Raw genomic sequence first — 21507 nt, forward strand, 5'->3', positions numbered from 1 at the left:
CAGTACCGAGCAGCGGACTACCCGTATCCGCGTCCGCATCCGCATCTGCAGCCGCATCCGATCCAAAATGACCTTCGCTAGCCATCTTCCACCGCTATTATCGTCGTCATCTTCAACAGCGAGCATGAATCCTCCACACACATGCTCTGCTCATAAATCAGTCTCAGTCTGCCCCGACCCAATGTCAAAGACGCACATCCCACGCCAAAGTTGGTCTTTTCCTAGACTAGGACTCGTCTTTGGGCCCATCCAGGGACATACCCACAAATCACGCGCAATTGAACGCGTTCGGCCCCACTGGAATGGACTCCTAGGATACCATGCTCGAAAATATAATGGCTATGGACGCGTTCATAATCTGTGTAGATCAATCTAGTATACAAACTCTACTGCCCTCTACTCAAACAGGCACATTTACAACGAACCCGCTTCGCCATCTCCTATACGATCCCGTCGTCTGGGTTCATCACCCGTAACCGAGGATGCTCAGGATCTTCCAGCCCCCGGAAACTCGCCAAACTACCCGAATGCACCTGTTTATGTCCATATCCTCCTCCTTCTGTTCCTCCTTCTTCCCTCCTTCCTGCTGCTATCAAATTCTCGTCCCCATCCGCATGCACCTCCTTCATCCGCCCCTCACCACCGCCTTCTCCACCACCACACAAATTCGTAACCCCACTACCGTGGTGGTTTAACGACTCGACCATACTTCTCAACAATCCGCGGCTCCACCTCCGCCCCTGGCTTCCATTCGCCTGTTCCGGCACAGGTCCTACCTCCTCACGCCCATTCTCACCTTTCCTCATCATCCCCAGCTTCGCATCCCTCTCCTCCAAATACGCAACCGACCCTGCAGCTCCTTGCTGCTGCTGTCGGATCGATTGCACATACGGCATCGATAACCTCCGAAACTGCTTCCCTAAACTCCCCGACAACAGTTTCCCTGGACTCATCCCCCTTGAAACTTGATGCTGTCTCTCCTGTTTCGAGTACGTTGCGTACTTGGAATTCGTCAACTCGATCTCACTATCAAGGCTCTCGCTATCTCCCTCATCCAAGACATGTGTCCGATACCGATGAACCACAGGCATCTCGTCGTTATCTAGCTCTGTTGAACAGCCACTCCCGAATGCGAAGCTTTGTGGCCGTCTGTATTCGGGTACTTCGACGGGGGGACACCGTGAGATGTTCGCTGATACGGGCGCAGAATGCGTCGTCGTCGTAGTTGTTTTCGGAACATGGATCAAATGTTCATGTGTCGCTGCTACAGGTGGCCCCACCAATACGTCGGCCTCCAAGTTTGTTCGACACTGCGTCTGCGGATCCAAATACGGATGCGACCAAGCCTGGGCCTGAACATGAGAACGCTGGTTCGAGTACGAGGCATACGCGAGCCCATCCCGAAACGGATCGTCATACTGGTCATACCCCACTTGCTCAAATGGAGATATCGGGCTAGACGTACACGCCTGTCGATAGCCTAGCTGTTGTTGTTGTTGTTGTTGCAGCGAGAATGACACTCTCCTGTGCGCAGGATGACGTTGATATAAAGAAGGATGCTGGTGTAGATGTTTTCTTGCTTGCACAGCAGCCTCCACAGGCTCAAAATTCGATCGACGTCGCTGGACCCTCCCTTTACTATCAGAGCACATTAGAGCGCCCGATCTTTCTGCCTTCGGCGCAAACGCATGCGCAAGCGAAGCAATCGTTGTCGCCGCTGAAGCTGGAGAACACACCTCTGCCAAATATGCACGTTCGCTCCCCTTCTCGCCCTCGTTCTGATTGTAATACCCATCATATCGATCCACATGGAACATGGACTCGTTACACTCCTGCCCCTGATGCATATATTTCACTGGACTCTGAGCTTCCTGACTATACCTCCGGCCATGAGCTCCAAACCTATGCGACTCTCGTACTACCGCAGCAGGGATCAACACAGAATTCTGAAGCGCTCTCGTGTAGGCCTCGCTTGCCAGTACAGAAGCGTGTTGCATTTCTGCAATAGTCCTAATCTGTTGCTGGCCCATCAAATCACTCTGTCCATCGCTGACGGATTCAAGGTCCTCGCGTTGGTGCGAATGATAACTCATTCGCGACATCAGAGTTTTACTGCCCGTACCGTAAAGGTCGTCGCCATTGCTGCTCTTACTATTGTGGGTTTCATGTCGTCCGCCCACTCCAAAGACCGAGTCGACCCATGCTGCTTGGACGCGTGCCCGTCTACGTTTCTTGGCCCAGTAGACAGCAAATAGGCATATGCCGAGCGCACACAATGCTGTAACCGCTGTCGAGGCCACCGGAATGCTTGATGAAGACGACTGTGTTCCTGCAAAAAAAAGAAAAAAGAAAAAAGAAAAAATGAATCAATCAGACAGGCACTCAACTGTGTAGAAACAGATGCAGAATAATATTTGGTAATATTACCCTGGCTAGGGATCGCCCTTCCAGGACTCTCGGGCTCCAAATCCTTGACATCTCCTTTGTCTCCTTTGTCTTCTTCGTCTTCTTCGTTTCCTCCATCTGCATTGCCCTCCTCATCCCCTTCTTCCTCAACGTCTTCGTCGCCATCTCCGTCGTCGCTCCAAGCTATTCTTCAAAAATATCAGCAAAGGGAAAAAAGTTAAGAGGCGGGTACAGTTCTCAATCTCCCGCCTCCTTTTCCAGTCTGCCTTCCCGGTTCATTGCTCACCATAAGAAACCAAGAAAACCCCCCCCCCCCCAGCTTCACACCGGATCCAAAAGCGGGTCGGCCCTTACTTACATTTATCTTCTTCCTCCCCACCATCTCCACCATCATCATTGTCGTTATCTTCACCATCATCTTCTTCATCAGCGTCATCCTGTCCCAGGTCCTCCTTGTTATCCACTGCTGACGCATCAGATTCAGTGGGATCTTCAGAATTGTTCCTGATCTGCAGTCGGAGCCCTACAGTTCTCTCGACCGCCGCTGCCAGTGCCGTCGTAGGTGTATTCGTAGGCGATGACCGCGGGGGCTGTACCACAGTCTCAATACTCATTTCCTTCCTGTCCTCGCGGTCGCTGCTGCTCCCACGAGTCCGTTCCGGTTTTGAATAACGGGAGGGCAGAGTGCTGGATTGTACCAAAAGCGAGCTCCCCACTAACGCCACATTAGCATATGAATCGCCCTCAGTTTCTACACCGTCCTGCTGCTTTCCTATCAAAGTGGACTTTGATCCATAGGTCTCGAATGGATAGCCAGCACAGGATTTATCACGCCTGCCGTCGTCGACTTTGTTTCCTTGGAGGAATAGTTGATTTGAACAATAACAGGTCGTGCCACCGGCGGTGATCCCATGCAAGAAGCGGTTGGATTTACAGTAGGCGCTACAGGCGTCCTGAGTCATGTAAATATCGTGATATGAGGGTGAGAGTTCTGGGAGGAGAGGGCGATGGGTGCGGGAGGGAGTGTTGTCGTGGGTCGTGGCTCTTGTTAGGTCGGAAGCGTAACATCCTAGGTTGGTTTGGGCATGTGTGGACGGGGGAAGAGCGAAGGCGAGGAGAAGAGCGAGGGTGATTGTATACGCTGTAAAAGCTTTCGTTGCTCCTGTTGTTGCGGTATCTGCGGCGGTAGTTCTTAAGGTCGTGAGCGATGGTGGTGGTGCAGAGCGCTGTTTGCTGAAGGATATTGACATGGTTGAAAAGGAAGATGTGGATGAGTAATGCATATTATGTGTTGTCGAGTTTCGAAGAAAAAGAAGTGAGATGTAGATAATGATGCGCTCGATCGTGAACATTTATCCAGCTGCTTGCTTTGATGTTGCTGCCAGTGTGCCCTGAAGCAATGGCGATGAAGCAATAAAAAAAAAACAAAAAAAAAACACGATTATTCTTTATTAGTGCTGTTGTTGTTTTTTGCAAGCTGAGCTGGGTTCGAGTGAGCGTATTGGGAGGACAGTAGAACTAGAATCTCAAACGATACCAAGCATCAAATAACATATATATATTAACATAACATACATATACACATTTCCATATACAGAAGAAGGAAGGAAGCCAGGTACGCGACATATAACCACGAGCCATGCGCGTATGGACATATGATTTATGGTTTCAATTTGAAGAATAAGATTTCTTCGCACTCGCATATTGAGGAGTTACATAAAAGCCAGGAGTAAATCAAATGCCTTCATATCGTTACAGGATGCAAGTCTGGTGTAGATAAAAAACACTACTCATTATTTGTAGTACTTTGCTATAGTTACTAGACTAAATAAAACACAACCGTGCAAAAATATTACAAAATATGGGATAAAGGGATATAACAATGAAGATGATGATCAGAAAGAATGCAAAAATGCGCGGGATAAGGAAAGGAAAAATAACGCCGAGTCGTTCTGGACTTCTGGCGTGGTATCATGGTCTTTTTTTTTTTTTTTTTTTTTCTCTTAGATACCCGACGTAGAAGAGGCGCTGTTCTGTCGACTGCACCTCAATCGCTTCAAGTCCTCGTTCGTAGTGCTTGTGCTCGTGCTCGTGCGGCGAGCACCAGGGAAGATGGCCGAGGATGATGACATGGACGCATCCGCAGATGAGTGCGTTGCTGCGGACGAAGACGATGTGGACGAAAACGAGGAGCAGTGCGCTTGTGGCGTCAAGCCGACTCCAAGAGAGTTCTTTCTCTTGGTCGAAGTCGAGTCATGGGTATGGCGCTGACTTCCATTGGGATGAATGCTCAAGGTGGACGAGCCCGACGTTGTTGCTGCAGAAGTTGAAGACGAGTTCGATGAGATCGTTGACGATGAAACGGGTGATACCGAGAGTGTGGTCGCGTGGCGATAGAGGGGCTGGGTCGTGAAATTCGTGGCAAAAGGCGACAGCGATTGCTGGTGCTGCTGCGAACGTGGTTGCGACATCGGCCTCGAAGTTTGCTCCATGCCAGACTCTGTTAGTGTCAACGTCGACAGTGATGCAGACGCAGCTGATGTTGATGTCGGGGACGGTGCAGAGGACGAGGACAAAAGAGATGGAGAGGAGGAGAGATGGGATCCCGTCGCTCCAAGAGTGCTGGACATGATTGCCTCAACCGTCTGGGCCCGACAATGCTGATGGCTTCCATCCGTGCCCTTGCATCCACGGTTCAGTCCAGAGTTCATATCATCATTATAGTCCGTATGTTGGTATGACTGCTGGAGTTGGAATGCATTGAGCGAGGTAGACGCTGGCACCGATGTTGTCCGGGTGCTGTTGGCTGTTGTTGGTGCCATGACTTCTGCTGAGCTGTCGAATGGGTGTAGGCATATGGCTTCACGAGTGTCCTCCATTTCCTGACCAATGACTGCCGACTGGAGAGACGACGATGATGTGCGGGACAGTGTTGAGCAGCCGACATTCGACTGCGTCTCATTGCCGGCACTCTCTATCATGACCACATCGCCTGTCTGATCCAGGTTACCATTTACAGGAACCTCCAAGGGCGAATGGTCCATTGGCGACAACGGCCTATCCTCTACTTGAACATTGCCTTCCGTATCTCTGCCTTCGGTCTGCTTGCTTTGCTCTGGCTCATGGCGCTGCCGCTGTTGAGTCGCCGTTGCCGCCTTTGGGGTCTGCTTGGACGCCACTGCTGATTGTTGCTGCTTCTGGCTTGTTTCCTCCTTCAGCGCACTCTCTTTCAGCAGTTTGCACTTGAATCGATGACTAATTCCCGATGCTGGATCCATGCACTGGAAGAACTCTGACAGTCGACAAAAGCTCCACTTCCTGGAAAGCTCCTCCATAAACAGTGACTTGTTCATGTAAAAGATTGGGCTGTTTGAATAAGACGACTGTTGCTGTAGCCAATGTTGTTTCGAGGTCGACATAGTTCCCGGCTGCGACTGCTGACGAACATGGGGGTTTGATCCGTGGCTACGAGATGTATGAACGATGCCACGATGTGGGTGCGGCTGTTGCTGTTGCTGTTGCTGTTGCTGTTGCTGCAACAATGGCGAGTGGTTATGATGTGAAAGGGTGCAGTGGTGTGGGTGATAGGTTGGATGTTGTGGTGGGGACGGATATACTGATGTTGCGGCCGAGACTGGAGTGGCTGTAAAGGATGGATAGTGTAATGGAGTTGACTGCTGGGTATGATCCTGGTGCCGTTGGTGCTGTGTAGGGGTAGTCGATGAGCTCTGACGGAAGTGGCCAGCTCGCTGGGGTGCTGGTGAGAGCGGTCCGGTCGCAGAGCTGTGCCGTCCCAGATGCAGGGCCGTGTCTTCTGCCGCAGCTGAGGCCATGGGCATGGGCATGGGCGAGCCTAATCTCCTGGAGATGGCCATGCGCCGGCCATGTGTTGGTTGAGGGCTATACCCCGAGAAGACGGGCGAGGTAACCATGGAGGACGAGGGCGATGACGGGGATGAAGAGGTCGCAGGCCGAGTAGACAATGGTGGGGTGGAAGGACGGGATGCCATTGTCAAATTTGATCCATACGAGTGGCCGTCTGCGCCAAGCATGAGCGTGGAGATGCTGACGGTAGGGGAATAGACCGGGGAACCAGGCAGGGATGGCATGCGTGAGTGGGAGGGCGAGAGCTTTAGCAGCGATGGTGGTGGGGGTGACGAGACGGTGGCACTGGTGAGGAGGGTGCATGCTAGACGGGCGATGTACTGGATGGCCCAGTTGTCCGTCAATGCCAGCACCAGCCTCGCTCTGTTCAACTCACCTAAGAAAAAGGACGGCAAACAAAAAGGGTCAGCATACTACCTAGTGGGTGTTACTGGTGTTCAATCAAAGTCAATTGCAGTGAAGTGCCCACCTTGGTCTCCTTTAGTAAGTACCCAGTCGAAGGTGACCTGTTTGACAAGGATAGCAATGGACTCGAGTCGCCATCCGTTGACCAGCCAACACAATGCATGTTCGATCCGGTCGAGGTCGTATTCGCCCGCGAGCCGCTGCAGATACGACGCAGTGACCAGGACATTGTCCTCAGACCGCAGCCATGTGTAGAAGGTCGCGTCGTAGAGATCGTCCATTTTGCGCACATTCGCCTGAATGTCCCTCCACAGCTCCGGGTCTACACGAAAAAAGCGTGATAAAGAATGTTTAGTAACTGTGCTGTGTGCCTTCGTCTTTTAGGAGGGAGGCAAACACACCAATGCCCTTCCTGTACTTGGCACAATGCTACCATGGTCCCACTGTTGCCATATATCCTCCCCTCTCCCCTTCCCCTCGGTATACTATCAGCCTCTGTTTTTTTTCCCCGCCGAGGTTCCCCTCTACCCCCCCTTTTTTTTTTCTTTGTGAGTGAATAAGGCGTTTATCTATGATAATCTCTTTTCTTCTTTTTCTTTTTGGTCAACAACATCGATGCTAGTTTACCTCGAGTGGATGACTACCACTAAAGATACGCTTTTCACGTTAATGATGAAGACACAAGGCAAAGCACAAAGAAGGAACTTTCAAAGTGTAATTCACTAAAGAAATAACCTGATGGCCCCGCTCTGCAAGAATGAGGATTGCACAAAGAACCACACACTCTCACACTGCATAACAAAGAGAATCATCCAATGATATCCACTGTAGATGTTTTACACACACACATACAAACACAATGCTAGGTGTGAGAGAGAGTGTATGTGCACACAACAACAACAACAACAACTCTGTTCAATTGTCTTTTTTGTACGCCGAACAGAGTACATTCATTCACAATCGTGTGTGAGTGATAGGGGAGGGAAAATAGAGCTGCGGGAGGAGCAAAAAAGGATGGATGGTAAAGCAGGGGGAATAGAAACCTGCTACTGTGTGCACACAGTAAAGAGATAGAGGAGGGGTCAACAGCGCAAGACCATATCATCTTCCGTGTGCTTTCGGATATCGATTGTTTCTCTTGGACAAACAAAAAGATGAGACCAGGTCAAGTCCAGAGCAAAGTGCAGAAGTGTGCAACAGAGGTGTGCAGGAGCAGGTTCAGGAGCAGGATGACAATGGGATTGGTGCAAGGGAGATAAGCACGCGAGGGTATCGATGATGCACTCATATGGCACTACTGCCCGTTGCGAGTCGGAGGAAAAGAAGAAAGGGAGGGGTAAGGGCGAGGGGGTAGGATATGACGAGTCGCATTCGATCTTCCTAGGAGCACGTCTTTTTTCCACCGGGCGAAAGCGACTAAGCAACTAAGCAACTGAGTGGTACCAACACACAAGCAAGGCCTCAAGGCCACGCCAAACCACGACAATTGGACCTCTCTAGCAGCAGAAAACCACTCTAGGACATTTTCCTCTCCCGAGTGGTTTGGTCTTCAGACAGCGACCGCGCACATTTTCAAGGGCAGAAGAGCGTTTCATTGGAAACGGGCCTTTTCTGTTCTCCATAATAATGGTGTGTCCAACAACCGAGATCTTGCCTTGCTCATATTACACAAGAGGGACATGACATGCGCTCGAGGGGAGGTGCAGAATCGATTCGAAGGGGGACAGCTTGAAAATGTAAAAAGAAAGAGAGAGAGAGATGAAGAATGAAAAAGAGGCAGGGCTCCGTACCTTCTTTAATCTCTGTTGATGCCTTCGCGTTCTTTGGATGGTGGATCCTCATGCTGACGGTGTTGTTGGGAGGAGAAAGACTCGCCATGGCCGGAGGAGGTTACTGCTGTACTTTTTGGTGGCAACTTATTGACACTTCTATTCTACTATTGGGAAGTGTGAAAAATAGGGAGGGAGGCTAAATATCAAGCAATTGTAATTGAGTTCTAGTGTGAGGAGACCAAGTGAGCGCAGGAGTGGGAAGATAAATAGAGGGCGAAAGAGAATATGAACAAAGGATAGGAAGTGGTGGAAGGAGGTAGAAGAAAGAGGGGGAGGAAGAGGGGGGAAAGGGTATGATGATGAGCAGCCAGGGTGGTGTGATTAAGTAAGGATGAGATTAGGAATGGGAAAAAGAGATGAGGAAAAACAACAAACAGGGGGCGTTGAAGGAGCAGCTGGGTGTGGCAAAGCGTGGGATAGGACGACAAAAGACTCGTACAGGGTACAGACGAGGATGTATCCGACAATGGGGTGGTATAAGATGTGGTAATGTAATAAAAATAAGAAAAAGAGAGCGATCAAAAAACGAAGGATGAAGGCGATGATTAAAAGAGTGAATGAACAATTGGACCAAAAAAAAAAAGGAGTGTGAAGGAAGGGAGAAAAAAAACCGGCAGTGAGCTGCTTCTTCCACAAGCAACAAACACATACAAATACGTACAAATAACAAAACGACTACGAGGAGCAAACATACTTGTAAAACAGTAAGGAGAGGAGCGGAGAGGAGCACATGGCCAACTTCAATGGCAATGCCTCAAGTAATTAAGTAGCACGAGAGACAGGCTGGATGCTCATAGCCATTCCTCTTAACAACAGAATGTGTCATAGACACAAGTACACACTTACAGCCATCGACGTGAACAAAGGGGCGAAACAGAAAACACGCCGCAGAGGATCTGCACCAAGAGAACAGTCTGGACAACAGAAGTAGGCTGGCCCTAAGAACCACGCCTATAAACTTGTCGCCGATATAAATAAATAAAGCTCCCTTTCCCACTCAAACGATCCGAGTAGACAACACTACTACGTCTACACATACAAAACATACATTGTACACAAGGGCAATTATGCGCACCGCATGGCAAAGGCAAAAAAGGACACGTCGAGAACCTCACACATTTCTTTCGCAAAATAGAGATGGATGAGGTTGGATGATTCATTCAAGGGTTTTTCTCTTCTTTTGAAACGTGTTGGGAGCGGACCTTTTTATTTCATTTTTTACGTACCTGTAGGTCGAATGATGATCTAGGGGCACTTGCTTCCATGAGGACATGGAGGATGAGGACGGGAAAAAGAAAAGAGCGCCAGGGAGGTTGAGGAAAAGTCAGGGACAGGGACAGGGACAGGGACAGGGGTGTCTCGATAATCGTTAAACTGCCCCCTCAACGATCTTATTTTTATCTTTTTTTTCGCCTCCATTCCATCATTCCAACTGCACGCGTTTTTTTGTTCAACGACATTAGGCGTCCTACGCAAAAGGAAAGGAGACGATCCGGCGATAGGGATAGGAAGGCGATGCAGATGGCTTATCTGTATATGCATCATGCTCCGTCTTTTCGCGTGCGAGTAGGCGCCGTACCAATGGGTGCTTCCTGCCTGTGGACAAGTTGCCGGTTCAGCGCGTCGGGCCGCTTAAAGTCCTTTTTCCATTGAAGGGCTACGTTAGCCATGTTCTGGCCAGCGGTGTGGCCCCGATCACGTTGGAGGCCGGTCTTGGGGTTCAACACGCGCGCTGTGTCATACGCCGATGGCCGGAGACCATCATAAGTCGGGTCAGGACAGATGACCGAACAGCCCTGAGTTTGGGCTCTCTGATGGCATCTGTAACCTGCAGTGCATCTATGCCCGGGATCGCTTCGGCCAGGTACTTCACCTTAAACCTCGTGAACTCGACTGAGGTCTTGCTGGCGCCTCCGACGTCCTACTGATCATCCTATTTACTTTCGGCAGCTTTGTGGAGCAAGAGGCATTGCTCTGGGAGGCGTTGTCGCTGCTGTCCTTGTCCTTGTCCTCGCCTTCTTCCTTCCTCCTGTGCTAAATCAGGCTATAAGCGTGGAACTTGAGCTGATGCCTATCGGTTTGCAGAGTACCAGCGAGCATGTGCTTCTCAGCCCGAGTGATGCTATCCATGACCAGGATACTCTCCTTTAATGCTGCCTCGACATCGTCCTTGGCCTTTTTGCTCTCTGGTGTGGACGAAGGCTGGATCGTAAGTACGTCGAGCTGATCTTGACAAGGCAATAAATGAAGATCAAGCACATGTGGCAAGGACTTGTTATCGGGAAATACCGCACAAGCGCGTCGATTGTAGTTGGTTTCCTTGCTATGGTTTCGAAAAAGCTCTTCCGGATAGTTTTTAGTTTGTTCTTGACCTCCTTGTTTGGTCTTCTCCTTAAAACAGATTCTACTAACCGCTTTCCGCTGATCAACCAGAAGGTATTCTTGTAAGCTGGCATCGGAAGATATGTGAAGCGGTTTGAGGATGGCAACTAGTATTGAGGACCCAAGGCGCGGACACTGGATCATAGACTGAAGACTTGCTGTGGTCGTGAAGTATATTAGAACAAAAGACATTGATTAATAAACGAGTATCTAGGTTGTATGATAAACCCGCGATAGAAAGACATACCGGAGCACTTTCCTTTTTCTTCAACTTAGAAGCAAATGGCCGGAGGTGGCATCTATCAGATACCCACTGTCTAGCCAACTTGTTCCAGAAACCGAGTCGGGACAGCCTTACCGAGGTGCCCCTTCACTCTTTGGATCACGGAGTTATTATTCCCGAGCATTGTCTTGGAATATTTGAGTGTCGTTGATGCTGAGCCAAAGCTGCCGCCGCTGTCCCCAAGTCTGTGGTCCTGGTGGTGCATCCCTTTTACGAGCGTCGAAAAATTTCTGATCCTCCTGTGGAGTATACTGGAATTTGTCGTGACGGATTTGAGTTTGAATGGAATGATGGATGCTCTGCCATGGTCTCGCTGATATAGTTGAACGTTGCCAGGCTCCCGGACCTGATCAAATCCCTGTTGAGGTTAACGAAGCCCTGAATAGTCGTCTCGATATGTTGATGCTTCAAGATAATCAACGGCGCCACAGTTCTGCTGCAGTCTGCGTTGAAGGCACCGATCAATCGTCTCAGCGTTCATCATTAATGTCGCGAAATTTACTATGTCCCCGATTATGTTTCCAACGTTCTTTCTAGGCATTTCTAGGCATTTCTGGGCTCATGTACTCTTGCTGCCGGAATCTTGTTGAGGCGGGATTGCGTAGAATTTTCTCTCTGTGGGTTTCTTGGTCCTGGACTGGCTCTTGCCCTCCTTGTTGCGTCGCTAGCCTTGCCTTTTCCCTTGGAACTGGTTTTCCGTTTCCTGCTCCTGATGGGGTCCGATGCAGTCGTATCATACTGGTCGGTGCTGAAGGTATACTAGGTGAACTCCTTCGCCTTGTAATTTTTGCCATACATGCGGCAATTACAATGTAAAAGATAAAAAGATGAATTCTTTTTTTTTTAAAGCCCTCTAGTTCTCCTATCATTGCCATTAACCTAAGACACGAAATATGGTCCTATTCTTGTTCATGTCACCCTGGTTGGTCTCCTCGCTCACCATGACTTCCTCAATGATCATGGCTACCTCACTGGTCACGGCCTCAATCCTATCCGCATCCGTCTCGCCGATCTTGCCGGAAGCCTTACTAAATAAGAAGAGTGAGTAGGAATCTGCATGGTAAGACAATAAAAAAAAGTAAACCATCGTTTATACTCTGTAGCAAAATGCACTTACTCTTCTTCCGAGATCTCAGCCTTATCGAAGAGAATCTGCTTGGACGACTCGAGCATCTCGCTGTTTATTTTCACCTGGCTGCAATACTAATCCAAGGCGGCCTGCTTGTCATCTGAACCGCATCCGTGCAGTACGGCGAGGCTCTTTGCGAATGACCGGCCTGTCACATGGCTCGTGTAGTCGTTGTTCGTAACGACGGCGGCTACAATCCATTGGGCCTCGCTGACACTCAGCTTCTGAGTCACGTCTTCCATCTCATATGATGTAGAGGTGCGGTTACGGAGGCCCTTTCTGAGGAGCACCTTCATCCCATGAACGAGAATATCTGAGTCAATCAAGGCAACCACGACCTGACCAGGATGTTGCTTGGCCTTGCGGCCAATACGGACGTCCATTTCTCTAATGCAGCAATACACGTTCCAGCCCAACTCCTCCTACCTGGTAATGGGACCGTTCTTCATGCTGAATTGATCATTCTTGCAGCGACTCCACTCTTCTTCGCTTTCTGGATCCACTGAACAAGCTTTCATTTGCGAGTTCTTGAGGATGGGTTGGTGTTGTGGTGTTATCGGAGTCCACCATCTTCTGAATTTTTTTAGCCTGATCATTCATAATATCCACATCCTTGCAGCAGCTACTGACCTTTCTCTTTCCCCACATCAGCGCCTTCTGCGTCGTCGGCGAACCATCAAAGTGCAGGATAGTTGTCAGGCCTTGAGTAAACATCTGCGACATCGTCTTGTGAGCGCGCGGGCGAGTCCTGTCACGACTCACTCAGTTGGTGATAATGGAGTTGTAGACTGGGAGGCACGTCGAAACGCTTCGTGTGCGCTTCACTGGCGGGTCGCACGGATGTAAGAGACTATAAACCGAGGACATCCGCGTCCACGTCCCGGACGAAGGCCGTGTTCATGTACTCTATCTCCACCTTCCGTTCCCCTAAATGCGGGAAAGTGCCTTCGACTCCCATCTCTGAATCTCTGAATACCAAAAAATAAGGGTAATAAAGGTGATTATGGAAGCGATAAAGCTGAGGCGGGATATGGGAGCGATTGAGAAAGGGTTGTAGGGAGCACACTTGATAAAAGAGTGCTGTTATTTAGAATCAATGCCGCGCGCTAACCATACAGCCAGGTCACGTTATACTCTTTACACGGTTAATAGTACTTATTTTTACCACGGTGTAGCATTAAAATTGATGCAAAGAGCAGCTTTATTATGCAAGTACAAATGAAATAGATATGCCACTAGATTGTCCGGATGGGGTTATTCAGCACAGTTTTTCAACACCGGGCTATTCAAAAATCGACGTGGCATAGATTAGCGTTGATCTGCTACCGTCACGTAAAGGGATCGCATATTTCTGTGGTTGGAGTAATGATTGTTATTCTATGATCGAGTTCAGTCAGTCCACCTCGAACTCCTTCATCGTTAGAATGGAAAAGGTGTATCGTTTGAATACGTACGGTCCAGCTATGGGCTGTTGGACTTATAGACTGTTCCACAGCGCCTTTTTTTATTGACACCAGATCCCCCCAGACGCGCAGGCGTGCCAAGACTGTTCCACAGAGTGAGGACCATGGTAATGATCTGACACGTGATCCATTTCGAGCATTACTAGAAAACTTTTTTGACACAGACCATTACATTTCCGCCAAAAAAAAACACACCACACAAAAGTCATCCACTGCCGCATCATCAACTCCTTTTCATTCTTCATCGCCATCCTTCATCGCCATCCTTCATCGCCATCCTTCACTCTTCCCAGAAGTCGCTCTTTTGTTTGTTCGCTTCCGCACGACTGCTTGCATCACCATCGCATCTTTTCTTTTTCCTTCCTCGTTCCTTGTGTACAACACACACACACACGCACAGCATCAACGCCTTGCGCCGTTGCACCGTTGTACGTTGTTCCTCCTTGTAGACCAGAGCAGACAATCAAGCCCTGACTGAACCCGTCTCCTTATTATGGGCCGTCCAGTGGGTCGCAATCTCGAGGATGAGTTGATGACAAAAATCAAGACGCTCTTTGACAGGATCCTCGACACCGTCAACAAGGAAAACGTACGTTTCTTTTCTCTTCTTTTTTGATGGCATACTCATGGGAGATCCCTCTTTCAGCCTACCTGGGATTCCTAACCTATCGGCTTTTATTTGCTTCCAATAGCCTGCGTACGCCTTCGATTTTGAGCAGTTTGTCGACTGCTTCGACGAGAACGATCACTTCACAAAGAGAGTCTTTGAGTTTCTTGTCAAGGAGACTGCCCAACGCTACAGGAGTGTGCACCCGAACGCCCAAAACTCAGCCCATTCTCGCCCGCACACTATCCACCATTACTTTGGTCAGGATAGTGGCAACAGCAACATCAGCAGTAGCGGTAGTACCACTAACAGCAACATCAATGACGCCGTCAACAGCACTAATGACAGCACCAGCAATGACAATGACAATGACAATGGCACCGATCAGAGCCCGAATCGACACCACTTTCACCATCATTCTCAGCGCCCCTCTTCCTTTTCGCAGCATACTCTGCCTGCCCTGGAGAGGGACTCAATCGCAAGGTCGCCCTCGAATCTCGCTGGATCGCCTGGTGGTCCAAATGAAGGCGCATCGTCCAGCTCTTCTTCGGGCGCTGCACTGAGATATCTCTTGTCGAGCCAAGGATTCGGCCAAGGAGGTACGACACGGCGTGCTAGAATAGCCCAGAGGATCCTTTCCAGCGATCTGTTTGCTTATCATCAGGGTCAGCCTTCGCTAATGAGTACCATGGGCTCCCTTTCCAACCCTGCTTCATCAACGGAAACGACGACTAGTCAGAACAGGTCAGGACAGAATCGTATATCACAGGAATTGGAGAGAACGTCCACATCGGGATCCGTCATCGCAGCAGATGCAGCAAACACATCGGGAGGACCATCTTCATCCTCGCCTTCTTCCACTGCGGGTACGGGGTCAGGCCCAACGCTAAGACGATCGTGGAGGAGAGGAGAAACATTGGAGCGACAGCGTGCATTTATTTACCGACCATTATCACGAGCAAACGATACCTCGACGTCCATGGAGAACGTTCCCGATAGTTTTCACACGGATGGATGGAGTTCGGCGTCACCAGGGGCGTCTTTTACCTCTGAGATCTTTGATCCAACCTCTGGCGAACTATACGGCGCCCGTCCAGCCTCCCCAGATAGAAGACCTGGACATGTTGGCATTGATCAGGCACGTCAGATGCAGGAGCAGTATCGTCAAGCTCAGGACCTGCGACAGCAGCAAATTCGTCAACTGTACATACAAACGTTGCAGTCAAGAGGACGACAACGGCACCACTCGCTTGCACAATTGGAGCAGCATCGACAGACACTTCGGGCTTTGCAAGGAGAACGAATTCGGTCGTCAGAAGATACCCAACAACAAGATCAGCAGCAGCAGCAGCCACGATACCAATTACATGACAATGGCCTGATGTTAGTCCAATATTATCCCACATCCCCTTCGACACCAACGCCTGCATCTGATGCTCCAGAGGGAAACACCAACAGGGACGCATCGTCGTCATCAAATCTCACCTCACAGATGCCATTATCGGAGCGTTATCACGAGTTCAGCGATAGTACACAACGCGGCCGAGCTGCTATGAGGAACGCTCTCACATCAGAGCTGCATATCGAGGAGGACCACCAAGTTTTACAGACTGGAGAAGTAAGCAGACGTCGAAGGAGGCGTCTTGTTGGACGATTCTCGAACCCCACTGGAAGTCCGGATATCGCTTCTGATAATTCCAGCGCCATTATCAGCCAATCGCAATTGCAACAAGGGCGGACGCAAGAACAGGGCCTAGGGCAAGTTACTGCCCTTATCCCTGCTCAGGGTCAAGGATCACTGGAACAAATTGCAGCCCCTGTATTAGAACTTACGGTCAATAATGCATCTGGATTCTCTGGTCAACCACAGGATCAGAGTGACGATCGTCAGCAGACAGTCGACAATCCACTAGATATCCAGAACAGTAGCGATAGCACCAGATCACCATCGATTGGTGACAGACGGGCTACCTCAACAGTCAGCGCCCCAGTACTAACACCGGTCCTGGAGCTGGCAGAAGGCGAAGTTACAAGAACCGCAGATGACAATGTGCCGGATGTAGTTCCCGACATCAGTGGCAGTGCAGATACGCATGGCCAAGGGTTGAGTGTGGACGGCCACCAACCACGAAGCGTCCCACCGACACCCCCATCTCCGAACCCCAACCGCAACCCCATGCCAACATTTACGGATCGGAGACGGTCTTCAATCAATCCTGCGGATATCGAGGCGGTTGTGCGTCGAATGCGGGCTAATGTCGAGTCTGCGACCATTGCTCAGCGTGCCTCGAGAAGTTCCCACTTGGTACTCAGTAGTAGGAACGGCATGTCCATTCATTCTTCAGCTCTAGCCTCCACAGCTCCTGGATTCACCATGGCGATGCGCAGAACTTCGGCTGAGCCAGCACACGAGCAGCCTTTACCATCACCACCACAGACTGACCCTGAAGCCGGTGCGGTCTCGGGAGGAACGCACTCATCTTCTGGATCGCCTGCTATTCAGTAGCATTTGCCTCATTTTTTTGTTTCTAGTGTTTCTAGTGTCCTCCTGTAAAATACCATTCGAAGTAATAAAACCGGATATCAAGGTCCGTGGAAATGCTGGTATGCAAGTCACAGCTCTATTTGCGAGCGTGGTCTTTTTGCGCCAGCAAACAAAAATAGCTTGTTCTCCGTTGATCAGTTACCGCCATCGGTTCTAGAACACTATAACGGCAGCATCGGACAAGATATTTCAAGAGCCGGAGCAGAGACGCAATCGCAGGAAAGTTGCTCGAGGCAAAGCTGGCATTAACCTGTTGCAGGCATCGGCTCATCAGCTCTTCATTCCTGAGGTATGGGATCCGGTATATATTTGGTGGCGTCAGAACGTCCTCCAATGGACAAAAAGGTATGCAAACATATACTGATAACCAGCTTTGACAACAGATAGGCACGACTCTACCAAGTAAAGTTCTGGATGATATAAAGGACCCTGCCTACTTAATACATGGTACACAAGGAAGCGGCGCCTGAGAGTATGGTGCGACAAGGGGCCTATTCATCCCAGCATCGCTCGCCGGGAGGAGCGTCTGGAGGCCATTCTAGGTCCAAGTACCATGAAGGCGACCAACAGAAATACACAAAAAAATGGGAGGCCAAGCACAAGCGATTTGAAAGTGATGATGAGGACGAGCTATTCGATAGGAGCAACGACAGGACGAATAAGGGCCAGGAGCGACGAGAATGTACAGATCGAATGAACAGCGTCGTTTCGTCCGAGGATGAAGCAGGATTGGATGAGAATTCTCTGAAGTCGATACCTCCCAATATCAAGCAATTAGTGTCAAGGGGGCAGAGAAAAAGCCATGATGGTCCACCTAGCAATCTTCAATCTCCGCAGGGACGAAAAGGGGATATGATAGAAGAACACGATACTCAACAAACGCCACAGCACCGAAAACCACAGTTCTCGTCATCATCAAAACGATCCACGTCGACACCCAAGAGTAAGCACTACCAATCATTGCGATCTCCGATCGCTTCTCCACCATCAGTCCAACGCACGAAAGGCACTCCCATCAAGATACCGTCTCTATACCCTTCAGCACTGGGAGAAGAATCGCCGCTACTATCGTCGCCTTCACAGCGAGCACGGCCGCCGCCTAGCATTTGCATCCCAACGAAGAACAGGAGACCATCTTCGCAGCGACAGATCGAGCCAATATCGTCACTGCCGCCGCCTCCCAAGTCTATGAATGAGTATTACGCTCTGGATCATAAAAGCCGGATGCGATGGGGGGCCCCTGAGGATATGAGACGTAGACTCCAGCAGCAGCAACAGCAACGACGGCAACAACGGGATGATTCGGATTCCACAAACAGAAGCGAAACTCACAGTCGGAACTCCAGCTATGAGCAGAAAGAGAGCAAACTAGGAGGCAGAATTCAGCAAGACAGCACTATCAAGGAGCCTTCGGACTCGGAATCTGATTTGGAGGATGCGAACCCGCTCAGTACTCTACCGCTTGGTATCGGACCGAAGAAGAAGGATGTCCCTTCATTTAAGACAGAACTCTCATCGAAACAACCCTCGTCAGGCCTTCACTTAGTTCGCGACCGAGAACTGGTGTCCTCAACGGACTCTGACTTGGAGGATGCGAACCCGCTCAAAGCTCTGCCACTTGGTATTAAACCGAAACAGAAGGATAACTCGTCATTAAAACCAGGACTCTCATCAAAGCCGTCTTCATCGAGCCTCTGCTCTAATCGCGATTGGAAATCGTTGTCGTCAACTATTCCAACAACACCACAATCCAGTGAGACGAAAACGGAACTTATTTTCGTGCCTTGTAAAGGGTCTCGGGCCAGCTACGCGCGTTATAAAGGATCAGGGAGCGATGACCATGACAGCGATGACCATGACAGCGATGACGATTTTCAGGAGAACAGCACTCAAAGCAGGATGTCGAATACCTCAGGTGGAAAGGCACAGTCTAAAAATCCGACTGAAGCACAAATCCCAGAGTCAAAGCAAATGGAAGTAACGGACAATGCTCGTATAGCATTTCACGATATCTTTGGAAACACAGACCGGTTTGGAAGTCAATTAAATGGTGCAAAGAGGCAGCTTCGAGAGGATGCACAGGCGGGCGGATCGAATGACAGGTCGAATGTTAGGTTTGACAAGGTCAAGGAACGTAGAAGCGAGGAAAGGAGAGCAAACAAGTTTTTCAATAAGGGGCATCGGCTTTCCATGGCTACGAGAGAGGGGCGCACTAAGTCGATCAAGCCTCGCAATAACCAGTCGAGTTCATCTCACTTCGCGAGAAAGGATGACACGGGCATTGATGAAATTGGACGGAAACGGGATCCTAGCCTTCACGAGAAACGAGAAGTGAACTCTTCAGCCAAGCCAAAACCTCTTCCCAATACTACGCGGCTAATCGACCAAGACCGGTCCTCTCCAGCATTCGGGTCCAACAGCGCCCAAGATCCTTACGACACCTTGAGTTTGTCTGAATTCTCGAATGATGAGAACGCTGACCGGATGGTGGGCAGGAAGCGGAATCGGGCTCAATCGAGCGAAACTAGTGAATGCGAGAGCGATCCAGTGTCTCTTGTAGCGCCTGGATCGCACCATAGTACCCCTGTGAAGCGCGTCCCTTTCAAGACTCCGGACGACGATACCCAACTCAAAAGTGCTCAGGCAAAAGGAGCACCTGCTGATAAGGAAGGGTTTCAGCTGCCCTCGCCTAGCAAGAAGCGGACTCGAACAGATGACTACATTTTCCTTTCGGATGACGATATCGAGTTCGGTGAGACATTTATTGCTTTATTTCAATTTTCGAGTGTCGAATGTGTGGACGCTGCTTCGTAGCCTCACTCATTTATTTCTCTCCTTTTTTTCACAGTGGAGGTGGAGGAAGACATTGGATCTGAGAATGTCTGTCCATATTGCGGAGATGCCTTGCCCAAAAGTAAATCTATGCGACTGGCTAGTGCTTTGGCCAAAGTTCTTGCCGATATGAAGAATTTGAAGCAGCTGCGGTCGCAGCTACAACAGCGACACCAGCAATATCAACAACAACAGGAACAACAGCAGCAAAAACGACACCCCGCGGGTTGGAAGGCGCAGAGCACTGCCACGATATCTGTAGTAGAAGGACCGAAACCTATCATGAAAAGGCCACGACCACGATCACGCAGGTTACAACCCAGAGGCGGTGGTCCTGTAGAACCACAGCCTGCAGGTGCGCGCGGAAGCACAACTCCGATAATCCATATGATCAGTGATAGCAATGGGTGCGTGGATGAAGACGAGGACGAGGACGAAAATGGGGAGGAGAATGAGAAACGAGAGAATCCGTTTGCTGTCAGAGGCCCCTCATTGATGGATAAGTTTGAGTTCTGTCGCGTTCACATTTCGGAGGAAAATATTGTGCCGATGGGGATCGAGCGCCTGTACCCGATCCATATTGATTTCACTCTGTTGCCTGAGCGAGTCAGGCGAATGAAGGATGAATTGAGAGGCGTCATTGAAGGAACAGTACCGAGCGTTTACTTGGCCAAGGCACTGGAGAATTATAAGCGCATGGGGGCCTTAGGAGCAAGGAATCCTCATGTTATTCTGGCGAATGTCGCACAGACCATGGTGCGTGCGCCAACACACCGCTGTACTACAATGCTAACTCCATTGAATAAGTGAGCTAACGCTCCTTTTTCCTCTACATCTGCTTTTGTTGGGGTTTACTCGACACTAAACAGCCAGGATACTATGGATCGAAGGGCTCAGCAGAGTTGTGCAAGATCCTGACGTCGATGTTTATAGAGACGAAAATTCTAACCTATGAACTGGCCCAGCCTCAGAAGCCAATTGAATATATCCAACAGGTTCTTGTCCCTGAAGCGGGCCTTCGACTGATTGCGGAGGACAGGGTGAAGATTCATGGAGATGGCGGCCTAGTCTCGCTGGAGGACGCACGGGAGATCATGATAGACAGCGTTGAATTTGGAAACTACATGCACGACATTGAGTTCAACCCATAGTGTTCTATTTCTCTACTTGTAAATAATATTAATTATGGCATTTTGCCATCGGCAGCTGCCAGTGATTTTGTAAAGCATGCTTTCCATAATATCGTACAACTACACTAAAAAGAGCCATATGCATTACGTTCCTAAACTTTTTTTTCAGGCCCTTTGTATTTGAATAGTATGTTGGCACCGCTAGCCCTCATTCCATTAGCGCCATTGGATTGAAAAGATCACACATCTGATCTTCCCCTTTATATATTCGAATAATTGAACAGGCGAAATAAATGTCTCGTAGGCCTCGCGGTCCCCCGCTTGATGTTGCCCGCATGGAAAACTCGGATGACCCTTCGTATACTGGACCCCAGCGCTTGCGTATGGGCTCTGTTACATAGGAGGGATCGTATAGCACGATATTTAAGTTTCTGTTCTGAACCCGGTGGTACCAATGTTCACACTGCCTCATTTGAGCTGTCACTCGTCTGTACCTCGCACTGTCCCACAACCTGATGAAAGTCCTTTTCTACTCTATTCTTTTCTCTGGCAAGAACAGAGTCCCCTTTTTTTGTTGAGCTCCCCGCATGTCGTTTATGTCCGGGTTA

General features: G+C 49.6%; 6 protein-coding genes across 6 annotated transcripts; 2 read left to right on the forward strand and 4 right to left on the reverse strand.

Annotated features, from left to right (window-relative positions):
• Positions 1 to 283: 283 nt before the first annotated feature.
• BC939DRAFT_139525 (uncharacterized protein) lies at positions 284 to 2327 on the reverse strand. Its single transcript, XM_051550135.1, has one exon. The coding sequence runs from the start codon at positions 2100 to 2102 to the stop codon at positions 441 to 443; it is 1662 nt and encodes a 553-aa protein (XP_051412831.1). The 5' UTR covers positions 2103 to 2327; the 3' UTR covers positions 284 to 440.
• A 345-nt stretch (positions 2328 to 2672) lies between these two features.
• Positions 2673 to 3808, reverse strand: BC939DRAFT_139541 (uncharacterized protein). The gene has a single exon (XM_051550138.1). The coding sequence runs from the start codon at positions 3756 to 3758 to the stop codon at positions 2757 to 2759; it is 1002 nt and encodes a 333-aa protein (XP_051412832.1). The 5' UTR covers positions 3759 to 3808; the 3' UTR covers positions 2673 to 2756.
• Positions 3809 to 4162: 354 nt separating this feature from the next.
• BC939DRAFT_139560 (uncharacterized protein) lies at positions 4163 to 7420 on the reverse strand. The gene is made up of 3 exons (XM_051550139.1): positions 7324 to 7420; positions 6761 to 7018; positions 4163 to 6667 (listed from the first exon to the last, which is right to left on the reverse strand). Exons 2-3 carry the CDS (start codon positions 6975 to 6977, stop codon positions 4410 to 4412), a joined length of 2475 nt encoding a protein of 824 aa, XP_051412833.1. The 5' UTR covers positions 6978 to 7018; positions 7324 to 7420; the 3' UTR covers positions 4163 to 4409.
• A 3142-nt stretch (positions 7421 to 10562) lies between these two features.
• Positions 10563 to 12705, reverse strand: BC939DRAFT_502679 (uncharacterized protein; the record flags this gene model as incomplete). Its single annotated transcript, XM_051560306.1, has 5 exons — positions 10563 to 10756; positions 11269 to 11551; positions 12134 to 12221; positions 12311 to 12366; positions 12445 to 12705. 5 exons carry the CDS (start codon positions 12703 to 12705, stop codon positions 10563 to 10565), a joined length of 882 nt encoding a protein of 293 aa, XP_051412834.1.
• Positions 12706 to 13966: 1261 nt separating this feature from the next.
• Positions 13967 to 17032, forward strand: BC939DRAFT_139653 (uncharacterized protein). The gene is made up of 2 exons (XM_051550140.1): positions 13967 to 14374; positions 14478 to 17032. The coding sequence occupies exons 1-2, from the start codon at positions 14279 to 14281 to the stop codon at positions 16896 to 16898; spliced, it is 2517 nt and encodes an 838-aa protein (XP_051412835.1). The 5' UTR covers positions 13967 to 14278; the 3' UTR covers positions 16899 to 17032.
• A 349-nt stretch (positions 17033 to 17381) lies between these two features.
• BC939DRAFT_476672 (uncharacterized protein) lies at positions 17382 to 20920 on the forward strand (the record flags this gene model as incomplete). The annotated part of the gene is made up of 5 exons (XM_051558610.1): positions 17382 to 17619; positions 17826 to 17880; positions 18158 to 19689; positions 19786 to 20525; positions 20639 to 20920. The coding sequence occupies 5 exons, from the start codon at positions 17382 to 17384 to the stop codon at positions 20918 to 20920; spliced, it is 2847 nt and encodes a 948-aa protein (XP_051412836.1).
• Between the last annotated feature and the right edge of the window lie 587 nt (positions 20921 to 21507).

The sequence above is a fragment of the Gamsiella multidivaricata genome (genome assembly GCF_025024155.1).
Source record: "Gamsiella multidivaricata strain RSA 2152 chromosome Unknown BC939scaffold_28, whole genome shotgun sequence".
Lineage (NCBI taxonomy): Eukaryota > Fungi > Mortierellomycota > Mortierellomycetes > Mortierellales > Mortierellaceae > Gamsiella > Gamsiella multidivaricata.

What these genes read in the sequence shown, in the direction of transcription:
- BC939DRAFT_139525 (XM_051550135.1), bottom strand. Translation starts at nt 2,102, where the DNA reads ATGTCGCGAATGAGTTATCATTCGCACCAACGCGAGGACCTTGAATCC.
- BC939DRAFT_139541 (XM_051550138.1), bottom strand. Translation starts at nt 3,758, where the DNA reads ATGTTCACGATCGAGCGCATCATTATCTACATCTCACTTCTTTTTCTT.
- BC939DRAFT_139560 (XM_051550139.1), bottom strand. Translation starts at nt 6,977, where the DNA reads ATGGACGATCTCTACGACGCGACCTTCTACACATGGCTGCGGTCTGAG. An exon ending in ACTTACTAAAGGAGACCAAG is followed by an intron (nt 6,668 to 6,760) that starts GTGGGCACTTCA and finishes CCTTTTTCTTAG; the next exon opens with GTGAGTTGAACAGAGCGAGG.
- BC939DRAFT_139653 (XM_051550140.1), top strand. Translation starts at nt 14,279, where the DNA reads ATGGGCCGTCCAGTGGGTCGCAATCTCGAGGATGAGTTGATGACAAAA. An exon ending in ACACCGTCAACAAGGAAAAC is followed by an intron (nt 14,375 to 14,477) that starts GTACGTTTCTTT and finishes TGCTTCCAATAG; the next exon opens with CCTGCGTACGCCTTCGATTT.